This window comes from Cyprinus carpio, chromosome B10 (genome assembly GCF_018340385.1).
Source record: "Cyprinus carpio isolate SPL01 chromosome B10, ASM1834038v1, whole genome shotgun sequence".
Lineage (NCBI taxonomy): Eukaryota > Metazoa > Chordata > Actinopteri > Cypriniformes > Cyprinidae > Cyprinus > Cyprinus carpio.
In genome coordinates this window covers 21,977,081-21,995,166 of record NC_056606.1, presented here as the reverse complement: position 1 = coordinate 21,995,166, position 18,086 = coordinate 21,977,081, and the positions used below count along the sequence as shown (strand labels likewise).

At 36.4% G+C, this 18,086-nt stretch overlaps 2 protein-coding genes across 3 annotated transcripts; one reads left to right on the top strand and one right to left on the bottom strand.

The window, feature by feature from the left end:
• Window positions 1–80: 80 nt before the first annotated feature.
• Window positions 81–4,667, bottom strand: LOC109091468 (torsin-4A). Of its 2 annotated transcripts, none has more exons than XM_019105240.2 (2): window positions 4,512–4,667; window positions 81–1,643 (listed from the first exon to the last, which is right to left on the bottom strand). In XM_019105240.2, the coding sequence occupies exons 1-2, from the start codon at window positions 4,545–4,547 to the stop codon at window positions 411–413; spliced, it is 1,269 nt and encodes a 422-aa protein (XP_018960785.1). In that variant the 5' UTR covers window positions 4,548–4,667; the 3' UTR covers window positions 81–410. The 2 variants fall into 2 exon arrangements, with proteins under 2 accessions (XP_018960785.1, XP_018960786.1); XM_019105241.2 differs by lacking the exon at window positions 4,512–4,667 and adding an exon at window positions 4,108–4,449.
• Window positions 4,668–6,099: 1,432 nt separating this feature from the next.
• Window positions 6,100–16,392, top strand: LOC109091467 (BRCA1-associated protein-like). Its single transcript, XM_042733272.1, has 12 exons — window positions 6,100–6,372; window positions 7,140–7,301; window positions 7,386–7,569; window positions 9,533–9,722; window positions 10,035–10,148; window positions 10,509–10,657; window positions 12,508–12,583; window positions 12,885–13,023; window positions 14,388–14,497; window positions 14,584–14,673; window positions 14,795–14,898; window positions 15,652–16,392. Exons 1-12 carry the CDS (start codon window positions 6,294–6,296, stop codon window positions 16,010–16,012), a joined length of 1,758 nt encoding a protein of 585 aa, XP_042589206.1. The 5' UTR covers window positions 6,100–6,293; the 3' UTR covers window positions 16,013–16,392.
• The last annotated feature ends 1,694 nt before the right edge of the window (window positions 16,393–18,086 follow it).

The following is an 18,086-nucleotide window of genomic DNA, read 5'->3' as shown; positions in this document are numbered from 1 at the left end:
ACGTTCACAAAGTTTCAAAATTGTGTGACACTGAAGACTGGAGTAATGACACTGAAAATTCAGCTTTGATCAAAGGAATAAATTACATTTTAAACTATATTCAAGTAGAAAGCAGTTACTTTACATTGTAATAATATTTCACAATATTAGTGTTTTTACTGTATTTCTTAATCAAATAAATGCAATCTTGGTGAGCAGAAGAGACGAAAATATTTCGCACCCCAAACTTTGAAACAGTAGAGTATACCATTTTCTTTACAAAGATAATGTATAACTGTACAACATATATATTTTTTTTTTTTTTTTTTTTTTTTACATAGAATGCACAATGAAATGTGAAAAAAAATTGTCATTCTCATGGCACCAATAACAATTTCCTCACGTTGACCATCTGCACGGCAGATTTTGTTTCAGAGAAGGTTCACTTTTGCCACAACCTGCCTGCATCCGGTGTGAGAAAACTCCCGTTCGCCAACTATATAGTATGATAGTTCTTCCGCAAGCCTTTCTACATGGGATCGATCTGGATAGAATCCTTCCCTGGACATCTCATCAATAAAACAATCCATTACGTTGCTCTTCTCCAGAAGCATAAAGGGCAGGAGGTCTGCCTCCAAAAACACCATGTGGTATCTTTCAAGGTAGCTACGCAACCAAGGGTTCAGCTCCTGAATCAAGCTCAGATGGCCTGAGACAGCGACGCTGGAGTTGTGCAGAACGAATTTGGTGATGTCTTCATGTCCCAGGTTGCTGATGAGAATGTAGATGGCGTTTAAGTATTCGTTGTTGTTTTTGGGATGGATCAGGTCTTGCAATGTGTCCAGCAGCTCCCTGGGCATGTGTTCCACCTCATCGAAGATAAAGACCGGTATCTTCTCCTCTTCCTCAGCCTGAGTGACCATTTCCGAGACGTGAGAGTCCAGAGATTTGGTGCATCGTGGGATATCGTCGTCTGTTGGGCAATGGTGCAGAACAAAGTACTGCATCACCAAGTCGTCGCCAACAACTGAGCGGAAATGCTGGGCCAGTAATCGGCCAACGTGGCTCTTTCCAACTCCAGTGGGTCCATGGAGCGACAACACTAAAGGTTTATTGTGTACATAAGTTGACAAATAATCATGTAAATGACCCAGAAGACTCTCTGCCACTTCCTGTTGGCCAAACACTTCCCTTTTAAGGGTTTTCTCCAGTCCGTCCAGATCATATTTAAGCACATGGTCATCCAAGTTCTCAATGGCGTTGTAAACTTGTAGAAATACAATGATGCACAACAAGTAGAGGCACTTCTTTGCACGGCTTCTCTCTTTTGTGGGTACGGCTCTCAAACTGCTGCTCGGATACAAAACCCGCCCCTTCCTCTTTTTCTTCCGCTTGCGAGGGGAAGAGGGGTTAGAGTATATGGGGTCTTGGATATTTTCAAAAGTGAAAACCTTCGGGCTGGTGGACCGTGGAGAAATGAAGCACTGGGATGATGACGCGGCTGCTATCTCAAGACGCCGTTTTTTGATGGCTTGGTACTTCTGGCGAATGCGCACCATGGTGCGTACGCTTGAGGAGAACTGGGAGAAGCTTCCGGTGCCATTTTCCTTTGTCTCTTTCGGATGGTCTCCTCTCAGCCTGTCACTGGGGTCTTGTTCTCCCATCTGTGGAAAGCAATGAAGAAATGTATAAAAACCAAACATTATGAGAAATATGCCTACAAGACAACCACTGGCACGGCACCAATATACCTAAACTCACTAATTCAAACTTATGTGCCGTCCAGAAGCTTGCGTTCTGCAAGTGAACGGCGCATTGTGGTGCCATCCCAAAGAGGTTCAAAATCACTCTCATGGACCTTTTCCTGGACTGGAATGACCTCCCAATCTCAATTCGAACATCCGAGTCTTTACTCATTTTCAAAAAAAACATCTAAAGACTCATCTTTTTCGCCAGCACTTGACCAACTAATATTAGCACTTACCTTTTCTTTTCTTTTCTTTTCTTTTCTTGTCTATCTTTTCTTGTCTATCCTATTCTTGGAAAAAACAACCTTGCTATGAGTTCTGTGCTAGACTAACTAAGACTTGTCATGGCACTTGTATACTGTTGTTGTTCTCTCGTTGGTCTAATTGCTTCTATTGTTCTCATTTGTAAGTCGCTTTGGATAAAAGCGTCTGCTAAATGATTAAATATAAATGTAAATGTAAATATTAATACATTTGAGTAATTACTATGCTAAGAAATAAAGATTGCATTTCAAAAGTAGTTTTTGCAGGATTTTCCAGCAGGGGAAACTTGAAAAGTGCTCAAAACTTATTTTGACAACTTTTTGTTCTATATTTCTGCTCAAAAAATAGCACAAAATAAATGAGTACAAATTGAACATTTCTGCCGCTAACGGTTCTTTATTGGAATAAATGGTCCCATGAAGAACCTTTAAAATTCCATGTAATATTTCCTTTGGGCAAAAGGGTTCTTATAGTAGAAAAAAGTTCTTTAGATTAAAAAGAAAAATTCTTTAAACTCTTAAAAATCAAGCTTCTTTATTGCCATTGCTGGTTCCAAGAAGAACCTTTTACGACCATAGAACCTTTCCATTGGACAAAAAGTACTTTATAGTTGAAAAGGGTTCTTTAGATGATTGAAATGTTCTTCAAACTAAGAAATAAATGGAATTGTTACAAAAGGTTGTTTTAGGATACCCCAAAAAAATTATCTTAAATGGCAGGGGTGTCCAATCCTGCTTCCAGAAGGCGAAGTTTAGCTCCAGCACACTTGCCTGGAAGTTTCTAGTGAGTCTGGAGACCTTTATTAGCTGGTTCAGGTGTGCTTATTCGGGTTAGAGCTAAATTCTGCAGAACAGTGGTTCTTCAGGAACAGCTTTGGACAGTCCTGTTCAATGGCATTACTGCAAAATGCCTTTGGAAACTTTTGCATTGGGGCAGGACCAAACTTGGCACAAAATAAATGAGTATTGGATATTTCTGCTTCTTGCATGTTTCGTTAAGCATCCTGACCTCAAAGTGAGCACATTTTCTTTCTTGAATGACCCTGAAAAAACCTTATAATATGACTGATGTTGTAAACAGAATGCATAATAAACTCAACTTCTCCTTTGTGATGCATGTTGCACCTTTATTTTGGTGCATTATATCTTGCATTTTCCACTAAATATCTAATGCTGAAAGCAAGAATGGAGGCATGCGCATTTAGATAGCGAACAGCGAGCGTGAGGTCATTATAGACATGCATGGTAGCAGCACCAAAGTGCAAATGCAATCTGGTTGGAGTTGGATCTTCTGTCTTGTTTAGCATACCTACCTCAAAGTGAGCGCATTTTCTGTCCTGAATGACCCTGTAAAGGCCTTTGGTACATGATGACTCATGTTATAAACAGCATGCTTCATAAAAACAAGCTCTGCTTTGTGATGCATGTTGCACCTTTATTTTGGTGCATTTTCCACCGTACAAAACAGCTAATGCTGAAAGCATGAATGGAGGCATGTGTATTTAAATATTTAATGAGAGGTCACTATAAACATGCATGATTTGATAAAAACTTCTGTTTCTGTACCACTATTTCTGTTCCAAAATAGGACCTTTTTTCAGAGGCAGGACCAAACTTGGCACAAATTAGATGACCATTGTACATTTCTACTTCTTGCTTGTTTCGTTTAGCATTCTCACCTCAAAGTAAGTGTGCTTTCTGTCCTAAATGATCCTGACTAACTCTTCAGTGCATCATGGCTCATGCTGTAAACAGCATGCATCATAAACTCAACCTCTGCTTTGTGATCCACGTTGCAGTTTGCAATTACCACAAAACAGCAAGAATAGAAGCATGTTGTGGCAATGTCATTCATTATTTTCAGCTTGCCTGTAGGCTGAAAGAGTGGCGTCAAAGACTATACACATGCAAATTATACTCCATTTAAAACAGTTTCACTTCAACAGAAAACAAAAGAGCTCAGTTCCAACAAAAGCTATGCTCGTATATTGTCTGATTATCAAGTATCAAATGACAGAAACAACAATTCTTGCTTCTAAGAAGCCTCTCCGTTTTCCCCTACAATGAAACTGAATCAGAAACATGAAGCCTGTTTGCTTCAAACAAAAAGAACTGACCTTGGAACTCTTGTGAAAGCTTCTCAAAAGGTCTGAGGTGCATTTAAACAAAGTTTCTTTGCAAACGGTGTGTTCAACATTCCACACATTCTGCCTTTCCTTCACGAGCCCCTCTGCCAAAGCAGATATGGTTTCCTTCCTGGAAATTCTTTTTCACACACCCCTTTTTGGAGAACAAGGGCAATAAAAGTGGCTTGTTAAATCATGAGCGTGCGCGACCAGACTGCAAGTCTGAAGTCTTCCAGCAGCTTAATCTCAGTGGTTTTGCTCAGATGAGGGAAGTTCAGTACGACTAGACAGTTGCCTCAGCTGAAGTGGTTAAGCTTTATCAGATGCAACAGAAAAACATACAGGAAGACAAATGCAAAAACAGAGTATGTATTCTAAAAACAGAGCTGGATTACCTTTGGAAAGCACTCTGGTGTGTGGTTCAGAAACATCAGATTTCTCTAGAAGCTTGGCTGATGAGGAGACGAGAGGAGGTGACTTCCTCACAGCCAGATGAACATTAACAGGCAGACGTTTGCAGCTCCTCCTCCCATTTGTCCAAACCACCTCCCCCATCACGTACAATGCAAAAAGCAGACCTTCTGATGCACCTTTGTGCATAAAAATAGTCTGTTTGCACTCTGTTGTACGTCATTTGAATCAGACAACAAACTGGGAAATTGATTTGAATGACTGAAGTATTGTGGAAAATGGTCATCATACACAGCTTTTGTTTTATTCTATAAGGAAACCCCATTAATCAGCAGAACTAGTCGAACGTTTAATCTGGGTTTGTTGACGCAAGCAGTAGAATGTTTATTTAAAGTCTATCTGAATCACTCTTTTGATGAGGATTCGTAATGCATAAACCAGCCCAGATGACTAGCTCACGTCGGAGGTTAATGTGAGCTGCTGCTGTCACTGTTGGGAGTTCACAGGGTGGAGTCTGAACCAGTAGCTGAGAGTTACCCAGAAAGTGTTTAGTGCTCTGGCAGTGGCTCGGTGTGCAAATATAGCAGCACTTTTACAGCTTGCACCATCATAGATAAGATGGAGCGATGATTTGATGAGAATTTACACTCACACTCAGAAGTGAGCATGTTGTGGTTTTTTCACTGCAAGTCAAGCGAAACACATTTAGAATGGTTTATAACACATGTTGCTTGTATATAATGAAGAATTGTTTGTTTATTTGAATAATGATAAATTAATTTTTATTTTCAACATTTGCATGTACTACTGTGTACTGTGTTGTTGATTAATTATAAAAACTAAACAGACTTTAAAATGATGTTGACGTCTTTTCTAATTTAATCTATCTATCTATCTATCTATCTATCTATCTATCTATCTATCTATCTATCTATCTATCTATCTATCTATCTATCTATCTATCTATCTATCTATCCATCCATCAATCTATATATCCATCTATCTATCTATCTATCTATCTATCTATCCATCCATCTATCTATATATCCATCTATCTATCCATCCATCCATCCATCTATATATCCATCTATATATCCATCATCCATCCATCCATCTATCTATCCATCCATCCATCCATCCATCCATCTATATATCCATCATCCATCTATATATCTATCCATCCATCCATCCATCTATATATCCATCATCCATCCATCCATCTATCTATCTATCTATCTATCTATCTATCTATCTATCTATCTATCTATCTATCTATCCATCCATCCATCCATCTATAATAAATACATAAATAACAAAAATATCCATCCATCCATCCATCTCACTTCAAGACTAATTATTTGAGTGTGTAATAATGTACTTGCCAATAAATATATCATTCTGAAAATGTAATGAATATAATAATTATATCAATAACAATAATTAGAATAATAAAAATACCATGGTGTACATGATGCATATTAAACAATATCACCATTATATTACTCACAAACAGTGGCCACGAAAGGCTCTTATTATAAAGTGTAGTTAGGGCTTTTATTTTGAAGTGATCCTCGTTCCCGGAAGTAACGCAGTCATTTGTTTTTCATTCTCAAACGTCATTGTTGTTTTCACGCGTTTTCTCTCTAATAATTAATGTAATTCTGTTCAGCGTTTATGGCATATATTTCTGATGAAAGCCCATGAGCACGGGCCGTGTGTCGGTGTTGTGTGTGTAGCAGTGTGTCAGGGCTCGATCTTCTGAACACATGAGTGTGTCTCTGGTTGTGATCAGACTCGAGCTCGCGGATCAGTCTGAGTCCCCGCGCGCCTTTCAGTACTGCGCCGGTGAGTTCATCTCGTTTACTGTTACATAACTGACACTGACTTTGTTTACCACGGTACAGGATGATGGCCAGATTCATATTATCATCATTACCATATTATGGCACCTTGTGGCATGTCCAAAAACATTTTTGCACATGCCACAAGGTACCATAGTATTCTGAACTACGATGTAAATATTATGTTTCATAAAGTGACATGGTTTATGTGAAAATACCATAGTATTATTAAGGGTAATCATACCTGCGTATGCATTACTTGATTTTCATATAAAATAAATAATAATAATAAAAAAAAAATATAATTATGTAATTATTTATTATTATTATTTTCTTACAGCGCTTGAGTAAAACACAAAATTTAGATAGTTCATTAGAAGTAAAATTCAATAATTCAGTAAAATAATAATAATAGAAGTAGTAGTAGTAATTATTCTTATTAATATTATTGCTAATGTTATTAGATATTTTCTGGTACTTAGAACACAGGATAACAGAAACAAATACAGTGAAAAAGTAATCATAAACTGAATAACAATTTAAAATAATAAATAATAATATACTCATTTTATTATGGTAATGATTATTTATTATTATTATTTTTTTCCGAATAATTTAGTATATCAGTAGCAGTAGAATCACGGACCTGAGCTGAGAGAATAGCAAAGAAACATGATTATGCTGAATATCGCGAGCGTCTGTCACACACTCGGTGTGTTTGAGCTCTCTTTGAGGGCTGGGGTCACAGCTCACAGCTCCTGCGTCCCTCAGGTTCAGAGATGTCAGAGGACGAGATGAGAGAGGCGGCGCTGGCCTCCGCTAGAGCGACGCTGGGCGGTAGAACGGAGCTGGAGCGAGCCGCTATCCTCCACCAGCACCTGGGCAGCCGCGTGATGAGCGACATGGTGATCGAGACCTTCCAGCCCAGCGCAGGTCTGCAGCGCAGCACTTCAGTCACTCTCTCATCCGACACTCGTTTAACCCCTGAGGAGTAAACAGACTGTGTTTTTCCATCAGGAGCCGAGGACGGTAAAGAAGAGCTGAAGTCCACAGCTGACGTAAACGGAGAAGCTAATGATCAGATGGACGAGAGTGTGACTCCAGACTCTCCCTCCAAACAGCTGCCGGATCAGATCTCCTTCTTCAGCGGAAACCCGTCAGTGGAGATCGTCCACGGCATCATGCACCTCTACAAAACTAAGTTAGTGCTGTCTATCTATCTATCTATCTATCTATCTATCTATCTATCTATCTATCTATCTATCTATCTATCTATCTATCTATCTATCTATCTATCTATCTATCTATCTATCTATCTATCGTTCTATCGTTCTATCTATCTATCTATCTATCTATCTATCTATCTATCTATCTATCTATCTATCTATCTATCTATCGTTCTATCTATCTATCTATCTATCTTCTCTATCTATCTATCTATCTATCGTTCTATCTATCTATCTATCTATCTATCTATCTATCTATCTATCTATCTATTGTTCTATCTATCTATCTACGTTCTATCTATCTATCGTTCTATCTATCTATCTATCTATCTATCTATCTATCTACGTTCTATCTATCTATCTATCTATCGTTCTATCTATCTATCTATCTATCTATCTATCTATCTATCTATCGTTCTATCTATCTATCTATCTATCTATCTATCTATCTATCTATCTATCTATCTATCTATCTATCTATCTATCTATCTATCTGTCTCTCCAGTTTCATTTGAGTCATATTTTTTGCATATTAATAATCAATAGGAATTGGCCTAATTATGCCCTTTATGCGTTATTGGGTGTTCTTCTTTGTTATCTTAGAATGATTTTGCAGAATTCTGATTTATAATATATTCCATTGTGCCAAATAGAATCAAATGCTTTTTTTGGAAACTGACAAAGCATGCAGATATTTTTCTATTTGTGTTCTGTTTGCCGTGTTTATTGATCAGCCTGTGCAGAGGGTGAATGTGATTTAGAAGGAAGCCATTCTGACTCAGCACCAGAGTGTGTGAGCAGAGCGGTGGGACTCTGACGGGAGCGAGGAGCGGATGGTGGTTATCACTCGCTCCAAGAGCGCTCCACTACCGCTCCATCACGAGTACAGTTCATACCAACAGCCCATAATAATGAAAACTGCATATAAACTGCACATTTAGCAAGAATTCACATTAAACATATATTTAGCTAGCTTGTTAGTACCAAATAAATTTGTAAAATCATTCAAGACACTGAACAAAATAAAATAAGAAAATGATTTAAACAGGGACAGCACTTATTCACATGCAGTCGCTCTCTCAATAATACAGTCAAACAAATGTAATACAGTGCTCCTTCCTCTGTATCCGATTTCAGATGAGTAGAAATCTGAAAGAAATGCAGCGATCCGTAGATAAAATAACTAACTATTTTCATCCTTCACAAAAAAAAAAAAACATTTGCACTGCAATAAGCAGCAATGATACCTTCTACTGCAGACAGCCATGCAACAAGCTTGGAAAAGTTTGCACACTAGTGTGTTCCAATAAGCCTCTTTAAAACTACTCTGCTAGTGTGTTTTTTTTTTTGGTTCTTTTAATTTATTTTACGAACAGCGCTTCTGTGATATTTCAAGACATACTGAGATACTTGGGGAAATTGTTGCTGCTCACATACTCTGCAGTGTGTCCGTTAAGGAAGTTTACAATTCTATTGCTTAAAATACTGCTAAAACACTTTCTGTTCACACAAAAGCCTCTGAAATTATTAGGGTCCAGTTCATCTCCTCTCTTGCATATTGTGACTCCAGGAAACAGCCTGAACTTAGTACAAGGTTGAATCATTTGAGCATAGTTGCTGAAACACCAGAACGCTGTCAGAGCCCCAAGATTTGTTACATTCTTGGCTTTTAAATATATAGTCAATTTTTCCTATGTAATTGGAAAATGAAGCTGGCTTTGATTATTTCTGAATGGTGTTTTTGTAAGTCTATAGACTTTGTATAATCAAATTATATTAGTCATTGAGTTGGTTTGCTGGGATTTCTTTATATGAATTTTTAAAATGTTATATACTATATATTTATGTCCCAAAAACATGGAATTTGTGGAATTAGAACAACAGACACTTTGTTGCATGGTTGATTAGAGCCGTCGGTCTTGTTTTGTGTGTTGACAGTAAGATGACGTCGCTCACAGAGGACGTGCGGCGCAGTGCGATGCTGTGCATCCTCACCGTTCCCACCACCATGACCAGCCACGACCTCATGAAGTTTGTGGCTCCCTTCAATGACGTCATGGAGCACATGAAGATCATCCGGGACTCCATGCCCAACCAGTACATGGTGCTGGTCAAGTTCAGGCGTCAGGTCAGTTACTTATCCAGATATAAGAACAATTACAATGAATGAACTGAAATTCCATTGGGCAGGATCTAAAAAGTCCCCAGTCTGTCTAATCCTCACTAATCTGGTCTATAACACAGTTCTTCAGAAAAAACCTTCATGCATTTTCTGGTGCTGCCTGCAAGGAGTTGATTTGCCTCTGATTCTGACCGTAGACACATTTTGCCACGTGATTTGCAAAATAAACTCATGCAAATTATCCTGCTGAACATCGAGTTTATTTGATGTTCAGTATTTTATGAATGGACGGTCATTGTGTTTTTTTCATTTCTTTAGGCCGATGCTGACAGCTTCTACACAGAATGCAACGGCCGTCAGTTCAACTCCATTGAGGATGCTGTCTGCCAGTTAGTCTATGTGGAGAGAGCGGAAGTCATCAAATCTGAAGAGGTAAGGCTCTGGAGCATTAGTTAATAGTGTTTACTAAAGCAAATCTAGCGGCTCTAGATTTAATTATTAACAATTAGTTCCAAAATTAATAAGAAATCACATTATCATCATTACTGAAGCAAGCAGCTACTATGATTTGAACAAACGACACTAAGTTATAAAATTCTTGGCAACTTCACACTATTTTAGACCGATGCATTGCTTAAGTGACCAGGATTAACCTGTTTTGTTGTTGACTAGCACACACACACACACACACACACACACACACGTCGTGTTTCCAGCACTGATTTACATGCATAACAATAGCTGCAGTGTTCTGGAATGTGTGAATGATCTCAAACTCTTCATTATAAACAGGGGGCCAGTTTACCTGTGATGGATCTGACTGAGCTGCCCAAGTGCACCGTGTGTTTGGAGCGCATGGACGAGTCCGTCAACGGCGTGTTGACCACCCTGTGCAACCACAGCTTTCACAGCCAGTGTCTGCAGAGATGGGAGGATGCAACGTGAGTGCTGTCATTCACAACCAAAGCCTTTAGATTCAACATGCAATCAAAATCATTTTGAAAACAAAAATTAAATGTTTTAATTAAAAAAAATTAGCTTTGCTGGTAATATGTCCAAGGCTGTGTGTGCTAGGAAAATATATATTAAATAGTAATAATAATTTTAATCCTACTGGAAAAAGTTCAAGTCTGACCCTACCCTAATTATAATATAGTTATTATTGACTTTATTGTATTATAATTTGATATTTAAATCATTTTAATTTGTTCTACATTTAATTATAAACAATAAATTGTAAGTGTGCATATATATATATATATATATATATATATATATATATATATATATATATATATATATATATATATATATATATATATATATATGTATATGTATGTATGTATGTATTATATTAGTTAATTATTTTTGTTCATGCTTGTCAAATTTCATCCACACCCTCGTGTGACATTCTTCTCTCATGACGCAGCAGAGCATGACACCGTGTTTGTGCTCATATTTTGCTCTCATCTGTTATTTACGTGCGTCACTTTTAACCTTTTTGTCCCGATTCTTCATTGACGTGATACAGGTTTGCTGGGCCGTTCTCTGTTCTTGCTGTTGTGTTTGTGTTTAATTGTCATAGCTGACCTCTGACCTGTGAGATGAACGTCACAGTGTCATGTTTCATGCGCACAATGGGAGTGCAGATGGTTTCAGGTGTAAGTGTTTACACACATGAAATGTGAGCACGTGTGATGCTTTTTTGTGACATATTTCTGAGTAAACCGATATTCAGTTGGAAATTATGTAGGGTGGGACTTTATTTCATTCATCAGGATTTGATTGGGCATGAATCTAGGTCATGATATTATTAGTGGAGTTTGCTAATCCATGCATCACTATTACTAATGCTCTTACTATGAGCTAGTGATTTGAACAGACTACTAACTCAAACTGTGACTCATGAGTATTAGATTTAGACTGAAGACGGGACATTTATGAAGAAAGTAAATGGTATTTTTGACGTCACATTGTCTTTAAAGGAATAGTTGACCCAAAAATGAACAGTTGCTGAAAATGTACTCACCCTCAGGTCAATCCAAGATGTAGATGAGTTTGTTTTTCATTACATTTGGGGAAATGTAACATTGCATCAGTGTCTCAGCAATGGATGCTCTGCAGTGAATGGGTGCCGTCAGAATGAGAGTCCAAACAGCTGATAAAAAGATCACAATAATCCACACCACTCTTTTTCATGTCTTTTGAAGGGAACAGCTGCATGTTTGTAGGAAACAAATCCATCATTAAAAGTTTTTAACTTTAAACCATTGTTTCAGGCTAAAATATAAGTCCTCTATCCATAATAATGCTTCCTCCAGTGCATCTTGTCTGAATCAGGAAAGAAATCTGCACAAATCAAGCACCGTTTACAGTCCAAAATAACTCTAAACAAATATGTGGCTGGATTTTGATGTGACAGACAACAGATGGACTTTATCACCAGAGGAAGTGTTATAATGAATTGTGGACTTAACGACTTGAGTTAAAAATGGTTTAATGATGGATTTGTTTCATACAAACACACATTTTTGGCTTCACAAGACATTAACTGATGGACTGGAGTGCTGTGGATTACTTTTGGATTATTGTGATGTTTTTATCAGCTGTTTGGACTCTCATTCCGACGGCACCCATTCACTGCAGAGGATCCATTGGTGAGCAAGTGATGCAATGCTGCATTTTTCCAAATCTGATGAAGAAACAAACTGGCCTGAGAATGAGTAAATATTCAACAAATTTGCACTATTCCTTTAAGAGCACTAACAGTGTGCACTTTTTTTTTCTGCAGGTGTCCCGTGTGCAGATACTGTCAGACTCCTGAACCGGTGGAGGAGAACAAGTGTTTTGAGTGTGGAGTCCAAGAGGTAAACAACTAATCCAAAAAACCAATGCAAAAGAAGTTGAGTAGTAATAATGAATAACACATTTCTTTGGACAAAACACATCTGAAAAATAGAACTGGACACGGTGATCTGCTGCCAGACACACATGAGCCAGGTTATATGTATATATGTAATATAATTATTTATAATGTAATATAATGAATTGATTATTGCACATCATGAATAACATATCCTACATAGATGTATTTTTCAGTTTGTACACTGTATGGATTCAGTGACTAACATTAGATTATATTTGAGACATATCTGTTATGTGTGTCAGAATCTGTGGATCTGTCTCATCTGCGGTCACATCGGCTGCGGACGCTATGTTAGTCGTCATGCCTACAAGCACTTTGAGGAAACACAGCACACTTACGCCATGCAGCTGACCAATCACAGGGTCTGGGACTACGCTGGAGGTGTGTGACGTCATAGAGATGCAGAGATGCTAAAAAAAAAAAAAATGTGCAGACATATGCTTGAAAATAACGGTTAAATGTTTACTTCTCTGGTAATTTTAAATATGAATAGAAATTCCTACCCTGCATTATTTACATTTAGTCATTTAGCAGATGAGGACAATGGAAGCAATCAGAATCAACAAAAGAGCAATGATACGCAAGTGATATAACAAATCTGAGTTAGCTTAACACAGTACACGAAGCAAGTTTTTTTGTTTTGTTTTTTTGTTATTATATAATAAATAAAAATAAAATTGATAGAATAGAGAAAGCTAGTGTTACAGGTCCTTTTTGAAAAAAATGAATCCTATTTGTTATTTTAAAAAATTGCTGTTTATTGCTGATTATTCATATTAACATTTCACTCAGAAATATGTCAAATTATGGATTATTATATATGGATCATTATCATGTTTCTCATCTTTAAACACTGGTCCAATTCAGTGTTATTTTAGTATTATTAATATAGTATTATAGTTTTTATTTATTAGTAAGCTTGGAGTCTTTCTCCTGCCTTCTTTCTTTCTTGAGATATTGAATCTCAAATAAGAATATGAGAAATTTCCCTTGACCACACAAATTTTTCTTACATTTTATCACCTATTTCTCAGCAAGAGAATATTCAAATGCAAAGATTTTTTCCCCCATAAAAACAGAAAAATATCTATCAGACAATACAATCTTTTGACTCTCATTGCTACGGTCCTGGAGTTATGAGTCATTATTTTTGTGTATGGCACTCAGAAAACAACAGTTTTTAAAACTCCTTCAAGGAGTCAAGAGCTAAACAAAAAGGCCTGTTTTGTTACAAAATACTGTAACTTTTGGATACTTTATGTTATCACCACAACATTTGAAACAGATACAGCTAACATGATGCTGGGGAACATCATCAAAAAATAACTTTATTTCGATCCTGAGATATTGAATGTCAAATAAGACTTCTCTTGAGCACTCAAATTTTTCTCACATTTTTATCCTCTGTTTCTCAGCAGTAGAATGTCCAAATGAAATCATTTGTACTGAAAGTACAGAAAGTTTTCTATCAAATGATACCAACCTTCTGACTCTCCTTGCTACAGTCTTCAAGTTATGAGTCATTATTTTTCAGTAAGGCAAAAAAGGCCTCAGGGCTTAAAGGGTTAAAATTTAACTGGATAAAATCAAGTTTTCCCCTACAACGTTTATTGTTGAATAATCCTGTTAATATTTCACTCCAAAAGTTATGCAGGTTAAATGCATTGAATGTTTTAATTTTAAATACAATTTTTGAAACCGTTTATACTGAAAATAGTTTGAGTCTTTGTCCTTCTGTTGCTCAGATAACTACGTCCATCGGCTTGTTGCCAGTAAGAGCGACGGGAAGATGGTGCAGTACGAGTGTGAGGGAGACACCTGTCAGGATGAGAAGATCGATGCGCTGCAGCTCGAGGTGTGTGTGTGTGTGTGTGTGTGTGGGAAACTTGCTTTGTGTCAGATACTCTGCCATCTCCGCTTTAACAAATCTTTTTCCTGCAGTATTCATATTTATTAACCAGCCAGCTGGATTCTCAGCGCATTTACTGGGAGAATAAAATAGTTCATCTGGAGAAAGACACAGCGGAGGAGGTTAGAACCGCACCTTTACTTGAACTAATCCATAACAGCGTTATGTTTAAGATCATAATAATCTGCTGTGTCTCATATTAACATCAGTGATGCAGCTTCTTTATGTTTGTGTGGGTTTCAGATCAACAACATGAAGGCCAAGTTCAAGGAGACGATTGACAAGTGTGACAGTTTGGAGCGGAAACTCAACGAGCTCACCAAAGAAAAACAATCCCTTGATAAGAAGTAAAAATGACATTATCTGTCAAATGAATTTTTCATAATCATCAAATGAAACATTTGGGAGATCCATTAACAATAGCTGTTCACTATAGGCCAGATAACAGGGTTATTACACTTAACTAAAACTATAAAATTATTAATAGCCTCCAGCAATCCCACGCATATGTAACTGACGAGAAGGGTGTGGAAACCAGAGAAATGTCTCGGTACAAAGAGTGACTGTGTATAACTTACTAAAAATAAATGGGTGGATGTGTTAGAGAGTTATTTCTGCTGGTAGACAAGGCAACATTTCTCATTTTTATTTAGCTTATTAAAATAATGTACTAAAATAACTTAAAATCAAAATTAATAGAAATTATACAGACATTAAAAAATGACAAAAAAGCTAAACTAAATGAATTAAATTAAAATGAAAAGAGAAAATGTGAAAAAAAATCATTAGAACATTTATAAAAACTGTAATTGAATATAAATGATAATAACATAACACTGCATGGTAAAATAAAATATTTCATTAAGTAAATGTTTGTACATTAAATGTAAGTTAATATAAATAAAATATTTTTATTTTTTATTTATTTTTTTCCTTTAAAGTGCTGGCTAAAGTGTATTTATTGGTAGTAAAAAAATTTTTTTTTAAGGAAATTACATTTGTGAAAGGTAGATGCTTATTGCTTAAAATTTCAACATTTAAAATGGCTTTCTTTTTAATAGTAACACACCGTTTACAGTCTTTTGTGCTGTTTTCTGCAGATGTTCACAGCTGAACAACAAAGTGGTGAAGCTCAGTCAAGAGCTGCGGGAGGAGCAGGAGATGAACCGGTGCCTGCGAGCCAATCAGACGCAGCTCCAGGCGCAGCTGCAGGAGGAGGAGAGGCGGGCTCACGAGACGGCGGCCAATAAAGACGGCCAGATCGCCGAGCTGCAGGAGCAGCTGCGAGACGTCATGTTCTACCTGGAGACGCAGCAGCAGATCGACCGCATGCCGGCAGACGCCCGGCAAGAAATCCAGGAGGGTCAGATCAACATCGCTGCGGCCCCGCAGCCCGGGCCCTCGGCCCACGGCCCCGGCAGACTGAGCGGCCGCAAGGGACGATCCAAGAGGGGAAAATAGCGAAAGACATGTGTTTAGTATATTCAGTGCTTAACGGATGGCAGAAAGGTTGCACAGCAAATGAGGAAGTTTGAATAATCACCCTTCCTCGTGTTAGAAGCTCTAATATTTCCCGATTTGTTCACTAATGTCTCGCACGAGGACACCAGTTCTGCTTAGAAATGTAGCTCGACCTGTTTTATATGAAAACAAAGTGCTGTTCTCATCGCACTATTTTATTTTCGTATCTTTTTAGTTTCCTCACAGCTGGAAGATGTCAGTTTTTGATTTACTTTATGTTTGTGGAAATGACTGGATATTGCTTTCTGCAACTCTAAAAGAAGAATCCCACGAAAAAACTCGTTTGTGTCATGAAAAAAATTATATTTTGCTGTAATGCATCTGGATGTTTTTTATTTTTTATTTTTGGTAAACTCATTTCTGTTAGCAATTGTTTTTTTTTGTTTTTTTTAAATTCTATATATAAAAAAACTAATATATGGAAGCCCATTTTCGGCTAGGAAAAAAAAAAAAGTATTGTGCGATAAAATCAGAGAAAAATAAAAAAAAAAAGTATTGTGCGATAAAATCAGAGAAGAATTATTATTATTTTTTTTTTAGTTTACATCTCATAATTTTTTTCAGATTTATTAGTATCTCTTAAATCTTTTATTTATTTTTTCTCCACCATGGAATAACAATAATACTAAAAAAAAAAAAAAGTAAAAATGGTCAAAATTGTGAAATATATACTTGCAGTTCTCAGGAAAAAGTCAGAATTGCAAATCACATTTTTCTCTGAATTCAGGGTCTTAATTGCAATTTTTTAAATATATTTATAAATGTATAAATACATTCATATATAAATGGATGAATTGGGCTTCCATACTAATAAGTACAAGAAATACTACTAAATACATTTAAACTACTGAAATAATATACCATATTTTTTGCATTATAGTAATTGAAAAAATGCTTCTACACAGAACTGGGGTGATGTATGTAAATTTCATGAATATAATAGGCTGCATATTCTTCATTTTCCTTTGCATCAGGCTAAAATCAGACATTTTTGATGAGATACACCTCATTGTGGGCAGTATTATGATCACAAAGACTCACAGAAAGGCTCTTTTGTGGTGAAAGGGCTCGTCGCTTCTTGATGTCATTTGGTTAACAGACGCACACTGCACAATATCGTGTGGCTTTATCATGTTTCTCTCTCTCCACCCTCTTATTTTTAGTAACTTATACACAGTCACTCTTTGTACTGAGACATTTCTCTGGTTTCCACACCCTTCTCGTTAGTTACAGATTGCTGGAGGCTATTATTAATAACTTCTGACAAGAAAATGCATGTAACAAACCGCAAGCATTTATGCACACTTAAAATGTGTGATTGTCAAACTGTTAAAGCTACAAATAAAAGTTATTCTGAGGCAGCTTCACTGGCAAAGAGCTACTAGAAAAAGGAAACAAGAAAGGCATGAGGGTTAAAAAAATAAAATAAAGTAATATATTAAACAGGCATTTTTACTCACTTATATCAGGACAGTCTTCGTTTCGCCGAATAAAAAAACACTTTTGAGAAAAAAAACTGCTTGTTAATAAACAAACAGACAGCCAGCCAACCAATCACTTGTGTGACTCATTATATTATTTTTATTTGGGAGTGAGCTATATTTGGACTTTACCACGAAAAAAAAAAAACGTAAAAAGTTAGTAAAACTCAGTAAAAGTAAAAATTTAAATTCAGAAAGCAACTGAAGTATAAATGATAAAATAATAATAATAATGTTATATATTAATATATAATTATACACTTTTAAATGTATTTTCTTAAATATTATACATTTACATAAAATAAAAAAATGATTTGAAGAAATTACATCAAAGCAATTAAATTACGTGATTATAACTCATACATAATTTTTTTTTAAATAACATTTAAATTATGTACATTTATATAAAATGTACAATTTTATTCATTTAAGAAATTGGTCAAAACCATGTAGCCTATTAAACAAAATACAAAAGCAAGATTAAGATCAAATCATTTTTAAGATTAACATTAATTAATGCAATGTTAACTCAT

What these genes read in the sequence shown, in the direction of transcription:
- LOC109091467 (XM_042733272.1), top strand. Translation starts at nt 6,294, where the DNA reads ATGAGTGTGTCTCTGGTTGTGATCAGACTCGAGCTCGCGGATCAGTCT. An exon ending in TGGTCAAGTTCAGGCGTCAG is followed by an intron (nt 9,723 to 10,034) that starts GTCAGTTACTTA and finishes TCATTTCTTTAG; the next exon opens with GCCGATGCTGACAGCTTCTA. An exon ending in AAGTCATCAAATCTGAAGAG is followed by an intron (nt 10,149 to 10,508) that starts GTAAGGCTCTGG and finishes CATTATAAACAG; the next exon opens with GGGGCCAGTTTACCTGTGAT.
- LOC109091468 (XM_019105240.2), bottom strand. Translation starts at nt 4,547, where the DNA reads ATGTTTCTGAACCACACACCAGAGTGCTTTCCAAAG. An exon ending in CACCAGAGTGCTTTCCAAAG is followed by an intron (nt 1,644 to 4,511) that starts GTAATCCAGCTC and finishes TGCTTTCCACAG; the next exon opens with ATGGGAGAACAAGACCCCAG.